The sequence below is a fragment of the Silene latifolia genome, unplaced genomic scaffold (assembly GCF_048544455.1).
Source record: "Silene latifolia isolate original U9 population unplaced genomic scaffold, ASM4854445v1 scaffold_218, whole genome shotgun sequence".
Lineage (NCBI taxonomy): Eukaryota > Viridiplantae > Streptophyta > Magnoliopsida > Caryophyllales > Caryophyllaceae > Silene > Silene latifolia.
In genome coordinates, this window is record NW_027413173.1 from 154,090 (window position 1) to 176,898 (window position 22,809).

Sequence of the window (22,809 nt, forward strand, 5' to 3'; positions counted from 1 at the left end):
GGGCTTCCTTTGGGCGTGGCCGTGGAAGTGTGAGTAATAGTTGGGGAGTGACCTGCTATGGTTGTGGTGGTGTAGGCCACAAGAGACATGAGTGCACGAGTGCACCGGGATCTTTCGAGAGACCGCACGAGCTTCGCGAGCAATGCACCGGCTGGATCATGGCCAAACCGGGGAAGTCAGAGTTACCAGAGTGGAGGCAACCGCAACGGCGGTAATCCTTATCAGAAAACACCGACGAACAACAACAACAATCAAGGGTCGGATGCTAAGCCGACCGCATCACCAAGATCTTGTCGGGCGGTGGACGAAGACCGATGGCAAGTTATTCATGATGGAGAAGAAGGCAGCTGAGGAAGATGCGCACGTTATCACCGGTACATTCCTTGTTAATGGTATTCCTACCTTTGTTTTGTTCGATTCGGGGGCTTCTCAGTCGTTTGTGTCTTCGAGTCATGTAAAACAGTTGGGTTTGAGAGTATACGAGTCTGTTAGTGAGCAAGTTTTCATACCTTCGGGTGAGTCTGTATCGTGTGGGAGATTGTTCAGGGATGTATCTTTGATAGTTGGGCAAGTTGATTTCCCTGTAGACTTGCTAGAATTTCCTTTTAACGGTTTTGAGATGATAGTTGGGATGGATTGGTTAGGAAAGTATAAAGCTAAGATAGACTGTCATCAAAAGAAAGTGTCTTTAAGAGGTCCAAAGGGTGTTAGTGTGTCTTATCGTGGGTTTCTAGTCAAACCCAAAGTTAAGTTGATTGCAGCTGTTACCTTGAAGTCTTATCTGAGGAAGGGATGTCCTTTGATCCTGTGCCATGTGAGAGATAACCGGATAGAGATTCCGACAGTTGATGAGATACCAGTGGTGGGAGAGTTTGCAGATGTTTTTCCAGAGGAGATTCCGGGGTTGCCACCGAAGAGGGAGATAGATTTCACCGTTGAGTTGAAGCCAGGGACGGGGCCAATCTCTAAGGCACCATACCGTATGGGTCCTAAGGAGATGGAGGAGCTTAGGAAGCAGTTGGATGATTTGATAGAGAAGGGATACATTAGACCAAGTGTATCGCCTTGGGGAGCACCAGTTCTTTTCGTGAAGAAGAAAGATGGGAGCTTGAGGCTGTGCATAGATTACAGGGAGCTGAACCATGTGACGATAAAGAACAAGTATCCTTTGCAAGGATAGATGACCTGTTTGATCAGTTGAGTGGTGCAACAGTCTTTTCTAAGATTGATTTGAGGTCGGGGTACCATCAGGTGAAGATTAGAGAGGTGGACATACCAAAGACAGCTTTCACGTCGAGGTATGGCCACTATGAGTATGTGGTGATGCCGTTTGGGTTGTCTAATGCGCCGGCAGTGTTTATGGATTTGATGAATAGAATCTTCAGACAGTTCTTGGACCAGTTTGTAGTGGTGTTTATCGATGATATCTTAGTCTACTCTAAGACTAAGGAGGAGCATGAGGAGCATCTGAGGATCGTGTTGCAGACCTTGAGAGATCATGAGTTGTATGCTAAGCTGTCCAAGTGTGAGTTCTGGTTAGAGAAAGTGGCTTTTCTGGGACATGTAATCTCTAAAGATGGGGTAGCTGTGGATCCGGCGAAGATTGAGGCAGTGACAAAGTGGGAAGCACCAAAGAATGTTGCTGAGGTTAGGAGTTTCTTGGGCTTAGCTGGATACTACAGACGGTTCGTGAAAGATTTCTCCAAGATAGCTAGACCGATGAAGCATTGATGAGGAAAGAGAAAGTTTCGTTGGGATGAGAGTTGTGAGACGGCGTTCCAAACATTAAAGGAGCGTTTGACCACGCCTCTGTCCTAGCATTGCCTGAAGGGAGCGAGAATTTTGAGGTTTATACAGATGCCTCGAAGAATGGGCTGGGATGTGTGTTAATGCAGAATGGTAAAGTGATTGCCTATGCTTCTAGGCAGTTGAAGCCTTATGAGGAGAATTACCCTACTCATGATCTGGAGTTGGGTGCAGTGGTGTTTGCTCTCAAGATTTGGAGACATTACCTTTATGGAGCAATCTTTAAGGTATTTTCTGATCACAAAAGTCTTAAGTATATCTTCACGCAGAAGGAGTTGAACATGAGACATAGGAGGTGGATGGAGTTGATTGGCGATTACGACATGGAAATCATCTACCATGAAGGGAAGGCCAACGTTGTTGCTGATGCTTTGAGTAGGAAGAGTGTACATTCCTTGTGTACAGCTCTATCTTTGATGAGGCTGAGGGATGAGGTAGCGAGCTTTGGGATACATATGATGCAGAAAGGAGATGCCATGGGTGATATGACAAGACATCCGGAGTTTTATGATGATATTCGGGATAAGGGGCTTTGGATCCTAAGATAGTGGAGTGGAGAGTCGGAGTAGAGAAAGGGACAGTGTCCGGTTTTCTATTCATACAGATGGTAGCTTGAGGTTTGATGGTAGGTGGTGTGTTCCTAATGACGAGGAGTTGAAAAAGACAATCATGACAGAGGCGCATTGCACACCATATTCCGTTCATCCAGGTGGAGACAAGCTATACAAGGATTTGAAGAAAACGTTTTGGTGGCCTGGGATGAAGAAAGAGACAGCTGAGTTTGTGTCCCGTTGTTTGACATGCCAGAGAGTTAAAGGGGAACAGAGACGACCACAAGGTAAGATTCAGTCCTTAGAGGTGCTTGAGTGGAAGTCGGAATCCATTTCCATGGATTTCATTGTGGGTTTACCTAAGAGCCAACAAGGTAATAACATGATTTGGGTGATAGTGGATCGTCGGACCAAGTCAGCTCACTTTGTTCCAATGAAAGATACATGGACTAAGGCACAATTGTCTATGGCCTATCGAAAGAATGTGCTTAAGTTACATGGAGTCCCTAAGGACATAGTGTCTGACAGAGATGCGAGGTTTATATCGAGGTTTTGGAAAGAGTTGCAGGAATCGTTGGGAACAACTTTGAAGATGAGTACAGCATTTCATCCTGCGACAGACGGGCAGACTGAGAGAACAATCAAGACTCTTGAGGATATGTTGCGAGCTTGTGTGATGGATTTTGGTGGTAGCTGGGAGCAGAGGTTGGACTTGATAGAGTTTTCTTACAACAACATGACTATCACACCCGTATTGGTATGGCACCGTTTGAGGCTTTGTATGGGAGGAGATGTAGGAGTCCAATCTGTTGGGACGACAGTGCTGAGGCAGTGGTTTTAGGACCAGAGATGGTGCATGAGATGGTGGAACAGATTAAGATGATCAGGGAAAGGATGAGAGCAGCTCAGGAGAGGCAAAAGAGTTATGCAGATCTACACCGCCGGGATATAGAGTTTCAGGTTGGGGACAAGGTTCTTTTGAAAGTTTCTCCTATGCGCGGAGTTATGAGATTTGGGAAGAAAGGCAAGCTAAGTCAGAAGTTTATAGGGCCTTATGAGATCTTAGAGCGAGTTGGGAAGTTGCTTATCGTCTGGCTTTACCAAGTGCGTTAGAGAGAGTGCATAATGTGTTTCATGTATCGTAGTCGGAAGTACGTGAGTGACCCGTCACATGTGCTAGAGGCAGAGAGCTTAGAGCTAGATGAGTCCTTATCATATCTTGAGGTGCCTAAGCAGATTCTAGACCGAAAGGTTAGAAAGACTAGGAGTGGTGAGACAGTTTTGCTTAAGATCCTTTGGTCTAACCACGAGACCGAGGAAGCTACATGGGAGCCAGAGGAAGCTATGAAAGAGCGTTACCCTTTCCTCTTTGATCAGGTATGTATGGTTACGGGGACGTAACCTTGTTTCTTTTAGGGGTAGGAGATGATCGCGAGCGGTTTTAAGAGTTTTATACACCTTTTATAAGTAGTGTCGGTATGTTTGTCGGGATGAGTTGGGTTAGTATCATGTTTTATGTTAAATTTTGTTTGGCTTTTGAGTCGGGAATGTTGTGGGAGTACCTTTGTTTAGTAGTGGTTTGAACTTCGGGGACGAAGTTCCTTTTAAGGAGGGAAGACCGTAATACTCCGTATTTATAAGTCTTGGGGTACTCTATCGAGTAGGCCCTTACTGTCGAGTAAGGGTAAGTTGCGAAATAAAATAGTTTCTGACTGTTGGGTACTCGATCGAGTAGTCAGGGTACTCGATCGAGTAAGGGGTACTCGATCGAGTGTCCGGTTTACGGAAGTTTTCTCGGGTTTTGTTAATTATGCGATTAAGGTATTTAAGTTTCGTCGTCATTGTTTTAAATCACTTTTACAAAACCTAAATCCTTGTTTAAGAGAGAAAGCAACAAGTTCATCTTCCTAATCGCATTCTTAGCAATTCCGGAGTTCGACGGTCAGTTCTTGTCGTTATTCGTATCGTTGAGTTCCTTGCGTCGAGGGTAAGATCTATGTACCCTTTTTATTGTTTTTCCTTTGATTTAGTTAAACCCTAATTTAGAGATTGGGGGTTTTGTGTGTAGTATGTGATGTGTAGCCTCTATGTGTTATATGATAGGAGGAGGGTTCGTAGAAGAGGCTTTTGATACGTTGTTGATACCGTCGATCATTGTTGTGCTTTCGGTGTAGGATTTCCTACTCGTATTAGTCCCGTAATGGGATATTGGTGATGTGTTGTATTTGGTTGTTTGATATAATGATTGTACTGTGTTTGTGGTTGTGATTGTTGTTGATGGTTCTCGAGATGCGTTCTACCGAGTGGGGTCACTTGCGGGAGTGACTTCACGCCTAGTTTCGCCCTTCGTGGAACCCGCCACGGAAGGGGATGTGCACATTAATGGACAGGGTTATCGCTCACTATGTGGAGCGGGGATTTGGTGGGTACGGTGCGGTCCCCCCTGCGGGGTGGGTCCGTGGGATCGGGATTGAGATGATGGGAATTGGTTGGTGTGTGTGTGTGTGTGTGTGTGATTAAGCTTGTCTGTTTATCTTATTATTGTTATACATGTTGATTGTGTGATTAGATCGACCCGGTGTTGTTTTGTAAACTGCGGTGATCCATTCGGGATGGTGAGCAGATATTGAGCAGTATTGAGATGAGTACTTCGGGATATTTGGGATGCCACGACATGATGATAGGAGTCTTCCATTGTAGCCTTTAGTTTATTTATATTTCGATTAGACAGTCGTTTGAAATAATGTATCGTACTTTTGGTTTGGTTTTGAGGATTGTATCTATTCACTAAATTATTTATAATAAACATTGTTTTTTTATTGTTGTTTGATTATCATTGCCTCGGGTAACCGAGATGGTAATATCTTCATACCTGAGTGGTCCTGGTAAGGCACTTGGAGTATGAGGGTGTTACATTCCGACTCCAATCCTTTCTGTTCTTGCTTACCACCTTCTCCAAGATCTGTTTCAGCTCTCTGTTGGAAACCTATACCTGTCCACTGGTTTGAGGATGATAAGCCAGTCCTCTTCGGTGTGTAACGCCATACTTCTTCATGAGGGAATTGAGATGACGCTCATTGAAATGCTTGCCTCCATCATTGATCACTGCGCGAGGCACTCCAAACCGTGGAAAGATAGTCTTCTGAAACAGCTTAACAACAGATTTAGCATCACAAGTGGGGGTGGCAATTGCCTCCACCCATTTAGAAACAGAATCTACTGCTACTAATATGTATTGGTTCCCAAAAGATGTAGGGAACGGCCCTTGGTAATCAATGCCCCAAACATTAAAAATCTCTACTTCGGAGATTCCAGTTTGAGGCATCTCATGCCTTTGCGAGATATTGCCAGTTCTTTGACAAGCATCACAAGAACGGACAAAGTTAGTAGCATCCTTAAGGATAGTAGGCCAATAAAAACCCGATTGCATTACCTTAGCAAATGTCCTAGAAGGACCATGATGACCACCATATGAAGAAGAGTGACAATGAGAAAGGATGGCACGTACCTCACCCTCTGGGATACATCGTCTGTATATACCATCGGCACACTCTCGGAACAGATAGGGATCGTCCCAGAAGTACCTCTTCACATCATGCATGAACCTCTTCTTCTGCTGATAAGATAAGTCAAGAGGAAGTGTACCTCCTACCAAATAATTGGCATAATCTGCAAACCATGGGGTATTTGCAGCTACAACTAGAAGATGGTCGTCTGGAAAAGAATCATCGATGGGCAAAATCTCTCTTCCCGAGAATCTCAATCTGGACAAATGATCTCGCAACAACATTTTCAAAGACTGGACTTATCACGGATTTCCAAATCAAATTCTTGCAATAATAAAATCCATCTAATAAGTCTAGGTTTAGCCTCTTGTTTGGTTAAAAGATACTTTAAAGCTGCATGGTCAGTGTGTACAATAACTTTAGAACCAACAAGATAAGCTCTAAATTTGTCTAAAGAATAGACAACTGCAAGAAGCTCCTTCTCTGTAGTACCATAGTTGATTTGTGCATCGTCGAGAGTCTTGCTTGCATAGTAAATGGCATGTAACACCTTGTCCTTTCGCTGCCCCAAAACAGCTCCAATCGCATAGTCACCGGCATCGCACATAATCTCAAAAGGAAGGCTCCAATCCGGAGATCGGATAATAGGAGCTGAGATAAGTGCTTGTTTGATCCTGTCAAAGGCTTGAACACACTTGTCAGTAAACACAAAAGGAGCATCTTTGTGAAGAAGCTGAGTTAGAGGTTGAGCAATTTTAGAAAAGTCCTTTATAAAGCGGCGATAGAAACCTGCATGACCAAGAAAACTACGCACACTTTTGACATTAACCGGCACGGAGTTGCTCAATTACCTCAACCTTGGCTCTATCCACTTGAATGCCCTTACCTGACACCAAATGACCGAGTACCACCCCTTCAGTAACCATGAAGTGGCACTTCTCCCAGTTGAGAACAAGGTTGCTCTCCTCACGTGACTGCAAAACTTTAGTCAAGTTTCTCAAGCAAACATCAAAATCAAGTACCATATATACATGAAATCATCCATAAAGACCTCTATGATAGACTCTATGTAATCAGAAAATATGGCCATCATACAACGCCGAAAGGTAGCAGGAGCGTTACATAAACCAAAGGGCATCCTCCTATAAGCAAATACACCATACGGACAAGTGAAAGTGGTCTTTTCCTGATCCTCGGGGTGAATGGGTATCTGAAAGAAACCGGAGTAGCCATCTAGGTAACAGAAATAACTATGACATGCTAATCTCTCTAACATTTGGTCAATGTAAGAAAGTGGGAAATGGTCCTTTTTAGTGGCCGTGTTCAACTTCCTATAGTCAATGCACATCCTCCATCCTGTGACAAGTCTAGTAGCAATCAATTCATTTTTATCATTCTTTACTACCGTAGTACCTCCCTTCTTAGGTACAACTTGGACGGATCGACCCATTTAGAATCGAAATAGAGAAAATAATACCGGCATCAAGTAATTTCTGTACCTCTTTTCTTACCACCTCCTGCATTGGAGGATTTAGTAAATCTCGACCTTGTGCACTAGGCTTGTGGCCTTCTTCCAAGTGAATTCTATGCATACAAAAGTCAGGACTAATACCTTTGAGATCGTCAATGCTATACCCAATTGCCTTTTTATGAGTTCTCAAAACAGTCAACAAAGCAGATAGTTGACCTTCAGTTAGGTTAGCATTGACAATCACTGGGTTCATTTCACAGTCATCAAGAAATTCATATTTGAGATGAGAGGGAAGAGGTTTTAATTCAGGTTTCTTTACCTCAGTTACCTTAGGTGTGACACCCAAACTATATACCTTCTGATGGGGGCATTCCTCTCCAGTTAGAAGCTTCTCAATTCGATGAACTTCTGGACTCCATGAACCCGTCTGATCAGCTGGATCAGAAACCAGGGCAATCTCCAGAGGATCCCTGTCCAAACACATAGGAAGACACTCATCAATAGTAAAATCAACAACATCTATACTATGACAAGTTTCTTCTATCATGGGGTTTTTCAATGCTTTTTCTAAGTTGAAAATAATCATATCATCCCCCGGCCTAAGGTCAATCTCCTTGCCTAACATCTATGACCGCATGTAAGAACGGTCGCCCAAGATGATAGGGATTTGGTTGTCTTCACCATGTCCATGACAACAAAATCAACGGGGATGAAAAACTTCCCTATTCGAACAGGAACATCCTCTAACACCCCGGAGGGTGTTTAACGATTCTATCGGCCATCCGAAGTGTCATATTAGAATCTGTCAACGGACCCATATTTAACTTTTTTACAGATAGAATACGGCATAACACCGACACTAGCTCCCAAATCACAAAGAGCTTTACTAATAGAAAGATGACCAATTTGACAAGGGATAGAAAAACTTCCTGGATCCTTTAATTTCGGTGGTGAGTTAATTGGCAACATGGCACTGTACTTCTGAGTGTAAGCAATAGTTTCCACCGCGTCAAAGGATCTCTTCCTTGTCAAAATCTCCTTCATGAACTTTGCATAAGCCGGCACTTGAGTAATCAATTCAGTAAAAGGGACACTTACCTGTAGATTCTTCACGACCTCCATAAACTTACCGAACTGCTTATCCAGCTTGGATTTTTGTTGTCGGTGAGGAAAAGGTAGAGAAATAGTTATGGGCTCAGCTTGCTTTTCCTTAGAAACAACTTTTGAAACACCGTCGGCTGGCAATATTGGATCCTCGATCGAGTCAGGGGTGACTCGATCGAGCTGGGTGGATCCTCGATCGAGTCGCCTGTGACTCGGTCGAGAACCTTTGCGAGTTGACTTTTTCGTCTTTTTTACTTTTATCGTCGGCTCGTGTTTCAACTTCGTCGAGGCTCTTTCTCATCATCACTAAGCTCCAAATTACCCAATCCTTTGGGATGCATGTAAGGGGCTTCATCAACGATAATGGGCACTTCATTCTCAAGACTTTGCGGTCGGGATTCGTATAAGAAGTACCGCTCCTCAAGCTGAATAACATTAGCTTGCTCATGAGCTTGTTTACCTTGAGGAGGAAGACCTACGGCCTGTTTTGATGGGTTTTGAAGTGCCATCTGAGCCACTTGATTATCTAACATCTTGTTATGGGCAATCAGCTCAGAAATTTGAGCCGTCTGCTTCTGCTGCATCGACAAATTTTGTTGCAAAAGATTGCGCAACTCTGCCATATCATTATTCGGCGCTTGTTGAGGAATTTGTTGAGGAGTTTGCTGCGGAGGCTGTTGATATTGGTTGTTAAACTGCTGGCCTCCTTGATTTTGCCTTTGATATCCCCCTTGTGACTGATTACCACGATTGTTGGGAGGGATATAAACATTCTTCTGCGGTTTGACAGGCTGCGGGTTTTGCACATTCGACTAGACCATTGAAGGAAAGGATGTTCCTTCGTTCTCTCATTGTAGAAGTTGGAGAAAGGTGTACCTTGTGCACCTTGTCCGTAAGCTTTGAAAGGCGTTAACCCGCTCAAATGTGCTCATACAATCAGCTGCACCATGACCATCTAAACCGCATCTAGCACAAGTCTCCTCTACTTGCTGACTCATAGCATGAACTCTCTCTTGACTACCCAATGATTGGGTAGTCTTTATCTCAGCAATTTGAGCTGAAATAGTCTCCAGCTGCGCCGCCAGAGCACTATCAACTCCAGTACCTCGCATGCTTCCCCTGGGATTTCCATACCTGGCGGTATGGGTAGCAATCTGATCAATCAACTTCCACGCGTCACCATCATTGGTGTTATCTTGAAACCTCCCATTCGCAGATGAATCCAAAAGGGCACGATGATCGTCAAACAACCCGTTATAAAACTGGTTGCAAAGGAACCACTTTGGGAAACCATGATGGGGAACTGATCGAACTAAACGCTTGAAGCGAGTCCAAGCTTCATTCAAATCTTCAGTAGCTGCTTGCTTGAAGCTAGTAATTTGATTCCTCAAAGCATTAGTCTTTTGAGGTGGGAAGTACCTCTTGTAGAAAGCAAGAGCCAAGGAATTCGATCAGTAACTCCTTCAAAGTATCCATATCCATATCCCTCAACCACTCGGCAGCTCCATCTTTCGGAGAGAAAGGAAAGAGCACCGCTTCACACGATCTTGTGTCACTCCGGTGATAATGGGATAGAACAACAAGTAAGTGACAAATTTCTCCATGTGCGTTGCGGGGTCCTCGCACTGTCCTTCCAAACATGTTTCGTTCCACCAAATTGATGTAAGATGGCCGAATCTCGAATGTTCCATTGGTAGTAGTGGGCAGCTTGAATCCTTGTGGAATAGAAGCCAAGGTTGGCTCAGAGTGACTGGCTAAGGTAGGCATGATGGGGGCTTTAGGACTTTCAGTAATAACTGGAATTTCAGGAATAGGAATTTCGTCCTCTTCCTCTTCGAGGGACCGATCATTGTCTCGAGTTGAGCTCGCCGTTTCGACGTCAAGTATACTCAAGTTTTCTACTTGACCCACTTCTTGATTAAATTTCCGTCTGTAGCGAAAAGTCTTCTCGGAGTTCAGGATCAAAAGGAATAATGCGACCTATTAGACACAGGCATAAACGGAACTAACAAGAAAGTGTGAGAACGGTCTCAAGGAACTGGGTTCCCCGAGACAAAAAGACAAAATAAACACAAAAAGACTAAACAATTGTTGCCTCCCAAGAACGAGCCAAATTTGATGTGGCTAAAGTCGTATTACCAAATCAAAGTGAAACTATCTCAGGACTAACAAGAATAGCTAGTGATAAACAGTATCGAATCCACGGGGAGGCGGTAAAAGCTAAGTCTAAGAGTATTTAAGTCGTCTAGAAGTAACCAATTTCGGGGGGTTTTGTTTTGAGTTGATTCTAACAAACTAATTGCAATGTAATTAAAGGATGAATAACAATATTATTAAAAGTCTAGGAATTAGGTTCACTAGGTCAATCAGTCGGGGATTATCAATCAATTACTAAAACTATCAAGTTGTTTAAGGTCATAAGATCGGTCGACTCCATTATGCCCTTTAGATCGATTCTAACATGCGGTCGCTATGATTAGATACTCTCTATTTGATTATCGCAGCCTATATCAATTCTAACCCGGTCGGCGATAGGATCGATTCGCTACACTAATTAATAACTCAGGCCTCAAGTTGATTAACTAGAAGAATTACAATAATCAAACAACAACTTTAATGATATCAATAGCAACTAATTGATTTTCCCTTTTAATTAACCTAGATCCCCTTCATCCTAGATTAGGGGATTAGCTACTCATAATTATAACAACAATAACAAATATGATTAAAGATGAAGACATAATTGCAAGTATAAAACAATAATTGAAGAACATAAAACAATGATTAAATTAGTGAGGAAAGATTAGTACCATACAAAAGGAAGATTAGGGTTCTAAGAGAGTTTTCCAGCAATACCAAGCAAAATATAACGTAAGTTTACAATAAAACACGAGTCTTTAATTTATAACAAAAGATTAACGTTTTAGGAAATTAGGAAATAAACCCGCGAGAGAGGATCCTCGATCGAGTCGCAAGTGACTCGATCGAGGATACCTCGATCGAGTCGCGATGACTCGATCGAGGAACTAGCTTCACAGGTTCCTTCTTCTCTTCTTTCACTCCTAGCCTTCATGATTCCTCGTTTCCCGTGCCATGCTTCGTGTACTCTTCTATGCCGTCTCCCCCATGCTAATCTTAGCTTGATCATACTCATAATGAGTCATTTCTGCATCAAAACACAAAATAGCGGCAGTATCGACAATTCATTGAAATAAAGCATATAAATGATATAATAGGCACGAAACGGTATGTAAAACGGTATAAAGGGAGCTATAAAAGTATATATGAAAGTGATACATCATACACCGCTTCATTATCAGGTGGTCCTTGGGTTCCTTGGTGACCAACTCTAGGGTTAACGTCTCCATCCGCACAATGGTGCACTCCACAGACGGAAGTGAGAACTGTTCTCAATAAGACAGAATGAATATTGAAGAGAAGAGAAGATAAGAGAAGTTTGTGTATTTTCTGATGATGTAAAACTGGGCATATATAAGGGTTTTTATAACTGTTAAAAGACTCTAATAGACACATAGAGATGCTAGAATTAATGGCATTTATTCTGCTAGTCAATAACAATAAATCGGATAGTTAAGTGAAGATTTTATTGTGCAATTAATGCCTATATTCCAACAATAACTAGAATCCGAGAAAAATGTTTAAACCAAAAGCAAAAAGGGCCCCACCCCACCGCGCACGTGTCACGAGCCGAGCTAGACGCCGGCGCGCGTGGAGAGACTATAGTGTCTCTTCTATAGTTTAGTTAACACTTGATAGTGTATATCCACATATAAGGATAAGACTCTCCCACTATTATTCTTCCTATTTGGGACAAATATTATCACATTTTAGTTTGGATTAACAACATCCCCCTTATACTAAAAGAATAAAAGATCTTCCAAATTTCCCGCCTAAATGAATTTGGCTATAAATAGGTTTTCATTATACCATATCTGTAATCAGGCTGTTATTATATCATATCTGTAATTGAGCTTTCATTATATTATATCTACAACTGGATTATATAGAACTTTCCATTTTCCACAGATTAATACAAAACATTAATTGTAATAAATTTTACAATTAAATTTCAAATTGAGTTAAATATCGGTTGCATAATTGTTATTTTCTTTATTATTTCTATCCAAAAAACCGCTCATCCACGCGGGATCTATGCTAGTACTCTAGTAATTAGTGACCCGTTAATTAGGATTTGGATAATCCCTAATTTAGACTAAGTACTAGGTTAGAATTCATTAGTCAAGGTATAATAGAACATAATTTCTAATTTGTGACTAATAATGTCCGTCACAAGCTTGTGACGAGTCAAAAAAAAATTCACGTGAATAGATAAAAGACAAGTCATTTTTTGATTTCTTAGGTATTTTAATTTTTGTTTTATCTACAACCTACCGGTAATATTTGATAAGTCACAAGCTTGTAACGGATATACTCCTAACAAGAGAGACTTATTAATGACGAGTTAGCGATTCCACACTATAATGGGCAGTACAGGTCTATTTCCAATCACATGGTGACAGTGGAATGAATCAAGTGATGCCAAAACAAGTGATGTTCTATAGCCATTCTATTTGCACCGTTGTCGAACCGTCATACGAAGTACTCGTATGTTCTTTTGTGAAATTTACCAACTTGATTTCGTAATGCTTGAAATCAATCACTCGTCTTCATGTCCGTCTATACCAACTTCACCAGACAATTTGAAAACAACAACTCTCTTGTTTTAGATTTTAGCGACCAAGTTTTGGATGCGTTTGATTTATACTTCTAATTCACAAAATGTGACCACTCTGTCCATTACAACTTGAAAATTTAGCGAATCAATACCTACTTAATCAGTAGGCAAACTGACGTTATTATTACCAAATTATCCATCGAGTCCCTTGAAGCGTAGTGTAAAGATTTTCAACCAGTTAAGCAATGGTTATTAAATATAGGCCCAACAAAATTGATGGCTAACCAATAGTAAATATTATTTCCACCATTTACTTGCTAACTTTAGAAAGCCGATAATTAAATACAGATGGGTATTATTGAAGATTAACTCAATTTACTTGCTAACTTTAGAAAACAGCTAATTAGTTTGTAATAAATTATTAAGAGCATGTTTGGCTTAGATTGTTAAAAATGAGTTTTTGTTTCTAAAACTTAATTTTTGAAAAATAGTTTTCAAAATAAGAAACACCAAATTGCTGCTTCTATTTTTATGGGCAAAAAAATGGTATTTGAGAAATTATTTTTAACTTTTGAATATATGAAGTGCTTGGCCAAAAAGTATTTTTAAGTTCAAAAACACTTTAAAAAGTGAGGCCAAACATACACTAAAAAGAAAAAGGTGAGATTAAAAATAAACCCAAATTTCTAGAGGAATTTGGGTAAATTTCGTGGAGTTTCTCGAAGCGGGTTAACTTTTCCCAATCTACAAAAGGGTAACCTAGAAAATGTACATTTAAGCATATGAGCTGGTAGTTCTTAACTTCTTATCAAAACAGTAGAGCAAAGTACACAGTACAATAGTACATTAAGCTATTTCTAGAACACTTGATCAAATAGAAAAAGATTAAGCATGGACTTAAGAGTATTGTTGTCTTATTACACATTACAAAGGAAAGTACCAAGCTGGTAGACCATAGTTCAATGACACTGATAGTGACATCCTGCAATCATTCATTCTATTTTCTATATTACATTCTAATGTTTTCTTGTTTATTCTTGGTATGTTCAACTTTATAATGAAGACTAGCATGAGTAAATATATGCAGGTAACAGGAACACCTCATCATCTTGTACTATATTCATTTTCTGCTTTAAATTATCCTCTCAAATTTGTAAATAATAAGCATATAAATAAGCATAATATCAAATCATTGCCTTCTTTAAGCTCGTCTTTGATGTTATCAGCTCGGCTCGATTCTGCTTCCTGCTGCGCTCTTAGACAAAATAATGGTGTTGGTATCATTGGAGGTGTTTCTGTACTGTCTACTTTGATCTTCCTCGAAAAACTTGTATTATGGAGCTCGAGAAATGGCAACAATAATGGTGTCCCTTTTATTGTTTGTAGTGACCCAACGTTAAGACAGGAAGCTTATACATCAAGCTGCTACTCAAATACAGGGTTAGATGGGTTTTTAGTATCTGAGAATTTGAGAAGTAAAAGGGTTTTTCTTGAACAAGGTGGAGCTAGATGTATTGTCATGCCATGTCATGTGTCCCATGCTTTGTATGGCGAAATCACACTTGGGTGTGGACTTCCTTTCCTTCATGTAGCCCAATGTGTTGCTATGGAGCTCAAGGAGGTTGGATTTAGGCCGTTGGAAGCCGGTTGTGGGGTTAAAGTTGGGCTTATTGCGAGTGAGGCTACTTTAATGGCAGGGTTTTACCAACAAGAATTGCACAACCAGGTAAATTATGTTACAGTATGAACTTGTAACACTAACAACTCGACGTTCTCATGCTGTTTATTCTGTATAATAAAGGGATTTGAAGTAGCAATGCCAGATAAAGCGACAATGGAGCGCATAATAAAGCCGGCAATGAAATGCTTGAAGAAGAAAGACATAGAAGGAGCTCGAAACCTGTTAAGAGTAGCGATACAGGGGCTATTGGTGAGAGCAGCTAATACAGTGATACTTGCATCTGATGAATTGCAGTGTTTGTTACCATATGATGATCCTCTTGTTAAGTACTGTGTTGATCCCATGGATGCTTTGGCTAGATCAGCTGTCAAATGGGCTAATACTGCAAACTAAATCACTAAGATGATCCTTTAGGGTTCGTTTGGATTGAAGGAATTAGAGAGAATGGGAGGGAAGGGAAAGGGAGGGATTTAATTTCCTTTGTTTGGAAAAAAAAATATGGGAGAAAGGAAATGGAAGGGGAGAGAAATGAGAGACTTATTTTCCTCCTATGTAACAAACTATAATCTTTCCGATGGTGGCAAGATTTGGGAAAAACATTATTTGGGACTCTAATTATACCACCAACATCCTTCAATCCTCCATCCATTCTTCATCTCCCTCCTTCCTCCCCTTCCATTTCCCTTCATATTTTTTGTTATCCAAACACCCACATCTCATTTACCCTCCCCTTCTCTCCCCTCCCTTCACCTCCCCTCACTCCCCCTCCCCTCCCCTTCCCTCCTAAAATTGTATCCAAATGGACCCTTAATGTAACTATTCTTTTTCTAAGTGTGCACTTTGTAAAAGTAGCTGTAGAATATTGTACTCCATCATCAGTAATTTTTCTGTCAGACCATTATATGGTGTATTGTGTATAGCAAGACGTTCTCATTTTAAGAACCTTATTTTTTTTACTGTCAATCATATGTTGGACACCCGTCATAATTGAGCATATACCAACGTATTGGGAGCAGGGCGGAAAGGAGGGTAGACCTAGATAGGCACGTGCCTACTGTAACACCCCACACCCACCAATGAGTCTTAACAAAACCTTCCCCAATAAATAAGGGCGTTACTATTTTGGTTGTCCGAGTTAAGTATATCAAATAGATTATAACAAAACGTTCATTAAATGTATCCTTAAAGTTATACAATCTTATATCTATCTATATTAATAAAGAAACTTTTTTCGAGCAATTTTAGAGAATCCAACTATTAGTAAAGACTTCTTAAATTTAAAATACATATAAGAATTATAAGAATTTAACATGAGATAGAGTTTCAAATACGAATTTAACATGAGATAGAGTTTCAAATACCTACTCTTATTGTTTTAGACTTTAGCAAATTTTAATTGGAGTCTACTTCCATATGCACCGAAGGATTTAGTTTCAATGGAGTCTAATTCCAAATTTTTATAAAGCTATATAAATAATGAGCACATAATAATTATTATTGTCAATTTATAGCAATTGCCTATATATTGTCAATTTACTTTAATTTACAATCATTATTATACTCCTGTTATTTTATATTGTCTATGAATGTTGATTATGGGTTTCGCTAATAGCATCTTTGAATGAATTGAATTGTTTCTTAGGAAGCAAATAGTGCATGCCACGGAGGGTAGCGAACTACTCCGTAGATGGAGAGTGGAGAGTGAAAGTAATGGAATTTGCACAATTCAACTTATAGGTTTGTTATTTTTATTCTATTATTGTTAACTGTTATCTAAACACTAAGGTCATCACATTGATCTTTTCATGGTTACCGTTACGTTTTCTCACTTGCTTAGCATTTTTGTGATTTTTGATTGAAAAAACTATTTTGTTGAGTAACTATTAGCTTTAAATCAGCTACTTTAGTAATTTATATAGAATATAATTATTTGTTCAGTAATATTTTTTGTATCACAAATATGTTCTGTTGCAAATTTTTGCATGTAGATAGAGTCCATGGAAAAGAGTTTAGTTATATCCTCCAGAAGTATATATGCTACAACAATTAGCATATTTATATCTACGAATTTTCGCATGTGGCTGGAGAAACGCAGTACATAAATATGCTACAATCAGCATATTTACGATTGTCATGATCACGTTGATGTATTCATAGTACATGTTAATATGTTCCTACTTCTAAGTCTCTAACCTTGATTACATGCCTTAATTTCTAAGTCTCTAACCTTGATTACATGCCTTAATTTCTTAACCCACTCCTCTTATGAGAGAAGATAATATAATTATATAATGACCAATCTAATACGGAGTATAACACATGCATTAACACATCATACAGAATTTAGTTAGTGCAAGAGTAAAAAAAAACATGAAATTGCATAATACGAAGTATAAGCTAAATGGCTAAACCCGTGGAAATGGATCAAACTCTTTAACCAGTCGAATATCTCTACGTGAGAGTACATTTAGGGACGTGATTATACACCGTTATCGACAGTGGACATCCCAATTTATACCCAAAAAAAATACGGATTAATCTTTACAACTTAAGGTTTAAGATTATATAATGACCAATTCCAACACAACGAACGAGTACATCATATATATTCACCCATTTTCATGGCTATCTTAAGAGTACCGACCCTTGGCCTAATATCCACGAAATTTCATGAGAGTCCGATGAAACTTTTGGCGACTATGTACTCCATCGATTATTTGAGTTACTATTGTTATGAATTAATATTGTACGTAAATCCGAGTTAAAATTATCATAAGTAGGGAGCAGTAAATATTTACTGAGTAAGTTTCCTGAGAAACGGTCTCTCACTAAATGAAATAGACATTTTAAGGCACGACCAATAATAAAAGGGGTACGAAAAATATGTAAAGGGGTACGATAAAAGTAGTCTCTCAATAACTTATCGAGAGACCGCATCTCTAAAGTTTTGGTGATATTTAGATACGTGTGTACTGTGTAGCTACACTATTGAATTTGAGATTGCAAAAGAAATTTATGACAATGTATTATAAAATATATTTGTATGGCACGTTGTTTCATTTAATTGTGAATTAATTAAACCTCTACTTAATGGCCTAAAAACCATAATAATTTTAAAAGGCTCTAAGTTAAAGGCCCGTGCATCGCACGGGCATTAAATCTATTATTATTAAAGGAAGTTTTTTTCGAGCGATTATAAAGAGTCCACGTTTTGCAAACGATTTGATTTAAAAACAATTAATTAATATAAGATAAAATTAACAATTACGGAGCATATTGTTATGGTAGAAAGTTGACCAACGCTTAAACATTATTTTCATCAACGTCATTAAAATATTAAAGGTATTGGAGTAAAAAAGGAAATCTTCTTAAGAATTAGTGTTGTAATCAGAAACAAAAAATTTATATTATATATATATATATGCATATATAAAACGAGAATACCATATGTACATCATGAACTCCCTTTATTTATAGTCTACGTTTCTCTATTTTTTGCATATGAGTCTACTTTTTGTCCTGATTTGTATTGAAATTTTAATTTTTTTTTTATAAGCGTGGTTATGTTATTTATTGCATAATTCTTTTTGTTTGAATTCCTAATGAGTTGTTTCATAATATTTATAGGGGCAAAAGAATACAAGATGAACAACTCTAAATTTTCCTCAAGTTATCGCAATTCCTTATAAAGTAATTATAAGTCAACTTCCTCTTTATTAATTTGTGACCATACATAGTACCATACTTGGTACTCTGTAATGGTTTATTCAGATTGCGAGAGGATGCAAGATGGTTTATTCATATTGTTCATAGTACCATACTTACAAATCTGTAATGGTTTATTCATATTGTTCTGCTCATAATTTTGATTTTTGAAGGTTTGCTCATTGGCTTTACAATTTTCTTTACATACGTTATTTATGTTTCTCAACAACCGGCTAAAACACCCTAAAATAGATAAGTAAATAAATGACCGAGACGGGGGAGTTTAAGTAGCAATGAGTTTGAGTAGCACGCAATCTCCCTTACTACTAAGAGAATAAAACTCTTAGTAGTTTTCCCGCCTAAACATATGCTAGAACTATATATGGAAACAATAACAAAATTATATTCATTTATCTTTTACCTCCTTTACAAGAAATAATCACTGTCTCTAATTTATTATGCAATCATTCCATAAATATTATTTCTTCATCAGTTATATTCTAAAATTACGCAAATATGCTTCTTATGCAATCTTTACTTTAATTATTGTTCATCACTTACACTCTGAAATTAAGTAAATCTGCTTCTTATATTATCCTTCATCAGTTACTCTCTAAATATGGTGTATTTTTAAAGGACGTAACAATTTTTAAGTATTTTTTTATTAGAAATAAACAAAAATATTAGTTTAATTATTCGTAAATCGTCTTTTTAAATGCGTGGTGTACTGTTTTCGTTATAAGGTTAATATGCGTTTTAATTAGATTTTACATCACTTAATTGTATTTCAATGTCATAAATTAGTTTCATGCAATGATAGAGCATTATAGAGTTTTTTTTTTTTTATAGTAAAGTAAAAATAGTTTAAAACAAAAATAAGTTAATGTAACACCCCACGGTAATTGAAGAGGTCCAGTGATAGGCTTAAATGACTAGTGCTTAAAGGGATTGGAAGTACTACTCATATCAACAAAGTGCACTTTCTTTTATGGTCATCCATGCGAAAGAACTCCAAAGTTAAGCGTGCTTGGGTAGGAGGAGTAGTCTTAGGATGGGTGACCTCTGGGAAGGTTCCGGGATGCGCATGAGTGAGGACAAAATGCGCTATAAAGGACCCGTGTTGATCTGTGGGCCATGTACACAATGACACGGAGAGCTATCATAAGTAACCGCTCGACCCGGTTTGGGTGAAGGAGGGTGTTACAAAGTGCACTTTCTTTTATGGTCATCCATGCGAAAGAACTCCAAAATTAAGCGTGTTTGGCTGGGAGTAGTCTTAGGATGGGTGACCTCCTGGGAAGGTTCCGATGAGAATGAGGATGCGCATGAGTGAGGACAAAATGCGCTATAAAGGACCCGTGTTGATCATGAAAAGGTGGGCCATGTACACAGCCTAGAGAGCTATCATAAGACTTAAGATCCTCTCCGGAAGACCGGTTTGGAGGGTGTTCTGATTAACTTAAAGTGTCTCTTGATGATAGTAAATTTTCATTTTCTACCTCTTACTAAGATTATATATTAGTACATTATAACATTAAACTGTAAGTACAGTTAATTTATGCAATTAATTTAATAAAATGTCTCTTTATAAAACAAAACTAAAAAATACCGTGCTGTAGCACGGGCTCTACACTAGTTTATGTAATACATAGTTGTACAAATACGAAATAGATAAATTTACATGAATAGTATGGTCTTCACAAATTCTCAGTTAAAATGGGTATATTCGTTTTGAGTTTAAACAAGTTAAGTAATTGAAGTATAAACAAATGCTAGAATGTATGGAAAAAAGTAACAGATTTATCTTTTATACACGTGTAGCCTCTTTTAATTTTAAGATGGATAAAAGGGAGACTAATTAGCAAGTTTTTGAGTGATAACGAGTAATCTTACGCTAATATTAGAGACTCCACCCTTATAAAAAGACTTGGATTAACAAAAAGTTTAAAATATGAATTTTAGTCACAATACACATACACATATATATCAAACCGATACTCGATCACTCATTCACTTAATATTTGGTACACGTTCTTCCTATTACTTGCAACAATTTAATTTGGCCTTGATTTTGTTCTATGCTAATGATGATATAAAAATTATGTTTATAGTATCATAAATAATAATTAGCAATGTATGCGTAAATATACTCCTAGAAATTTGGTTTACAAATTACAATAATTAGTAAAGTACACGTAAACATGTTTTTACTCCATAACAGTAACTTTTTTTAATGCGGGGAATATTTTACCGACATATCTTCATGATCAAACTTATACAACTTCGACTCTATACCGTCAAATGCAGTGTCATTATAAATCACGAGATAGTCTCTTAGTTTTTTACGCAAGTTGAAATCAATTAATGAAAATATTTTCCTAATTTTTAGCTTTGTATGTTTTAAAAACATAAATCCTTCTACTTGCGCTATATGAACTAAATTAATGGAGGATTTAATAATTGTTGATGTTATACAAACTCGATTAACAAAGGATCGGATTTCGTCATTTCGACATACCGAATCTCGGGCGCAAGGAAGTATATATAGAGAATGACTATTGTACTTTATATCAGCAAGGAGTAGGTTACATTAGGGCTAGCGCCCGTACATCGAACGGGCATTAACTCTAGTATATATATAAAACTGGGTTGAAACGCTATGGATGCGCCACGTGTCAACCCAGCATTAAATACAAGTATTAATTACAACTGAACATTAAATATAAACATAATAAATGCTACATAAATCTCAGCAAAATATTAATTAAAGTTTAATAAATGTATTATAAAATTACATATAACAGTTACGGTGATTTGATTTTAAATTTATATAAAACAAAATTATAAAATTTTAAAATGTAAATAAATACTTTCATTCCGAAAAATGCTTTCGTATGAGTATAGTTTTCATTACATTTATTGAAATATTTTGATATGTAACATTTTGAGAAAGTTATAAAACTTAGACCATTAAATCCATTAAGAAAAATATATTTGGAAGAGTCATTGTATTTATTAAAAACAGAACTTAAAGAAAACTACTAACAGTATGTTTTTATAGTGTATGAATGAAAAAATTATACTACGAGAAATTGAATACATATGATCGAGATTTTGGTAGGTTTATATAGTGTGATAATGAGTATGTGTACGAGTATGTATGTACACATTGATCGCGATTGCATTTGAATAAACAAAGCAAAATAATAATTATTAAGTAATATAGTATTATAAACGATATGAAAAAGTAGAAAACACTTTACAATCTTCTTTAATATCTTCAATTAAATATGTATACATCAAGTATAAAATATTGATTATGCCTAACTAAATATTACTTTTAGTTAAATATTTTATATGTTATCTTTTAAATACTTTGAGGTTAAACCTCAAAAAATAATATTTGAGAAAGTTCAACCTATTTTATTTATAGGTAAACTCTTAAACATCATTATATATAGTTGTTTAAAAAAATAAAAGGTGAAAATTTCTTACATATATGTTTGACACATAGCACACGCAAGACACGATCAAAATATTTGAATAAGTTGAGTTTGGACCCTATATATTTGATACATAAATATCACGTACACTTTATACATAAAAAATTAAAAATTACATAAAATTATATTCACATAATTTTGAACAATTTTAATTGATTTTGAACATAATGTATTATGAAATGATATAATTTGAGAAGTGTTGATTGTTGCATTGTTCGAATAAATTTTAATTTAATTAATATGATATTTGATCAATCACAAATTTATTTATAAAACGTTGATCATGCATAATTAATTAACACTTATTAGTTTTAATTAAAATTTTATGTATTTTATTTTAAAACATTGAAGTTAAACCTAAAAGAATTAATTTGAGAAAAAATAATTTATTTTTATTTATAAGTAAAAATATTAAAACTTATATATGAATTATACTATTTTTCATTAATTATAATAATAAAATTATAAAACAGGTTGTGCGAAGCGCGGAATACTACCTAGTATGTATTATAATTTGGAAATCAGTCATAAGAAGATAATAATTGTATTCATCAGTTGTGTGAATTATTTACACCTATTGTTCTATATATACAGAGGATAGAGTTAACTAATTACAGAAAGGAATTAGCCAAAATATAGCAACGAATTATACTGTATAAAACATAGCAAATTTGATTATTATTTGTTGGCTGTCACCAACGGATCTTTGGTTGACTTTGGGTCCTTGGCAACGGCTCCTTGGGAGCCTTCTAATAACCCCCGCAAGTTGGAGTGTGGAGAGACGAG

The 22,809-nt window shown here is 37.5% G+C and overlaps 1 protein-coding gene across 1 annotated transcript; it reads left to right on the top strand.

Annotated features, from left to right (window-relative positions):
* Positions 1-14,005: 14,005 nt before the first annotated feature.
* LOC141638857 (uncharacterized) lies at positions 14,006-15,208 on the top strand. The gene is made up of 2 exons (XM_074448049.1): positions 14,006-14,860; positions 14,936-15,208. Exons 1-2 carry the CDS (start codon positions 14,177-14,179, stop codon positions 15,206-15,208), a joined length of 957 nt encoding a protein of 318 aa, XP_074304150.1. The 5' UTR covers positions 14,006-14,176.
* Positions 15,209-22,809: the final 7,601 nt, after the last annotated feature.

Bases quoted from the DNA above. Each gene is read 5' to 3' on its own strand.
- LOC141638857 (XM_074448049.1), top strand. From the start codon at position 14,177: ATGTTCAACTTTATAATGAAGACTAGCATGAGTAAATATATGCAGGTA. The intron at 14,861-14,935 runs GTAAATTATGTT...TGTATAATAAAG, and splicing joins AACAAGAATTGCACAACCAG to GGATTTGAAGTAGCAATGCC.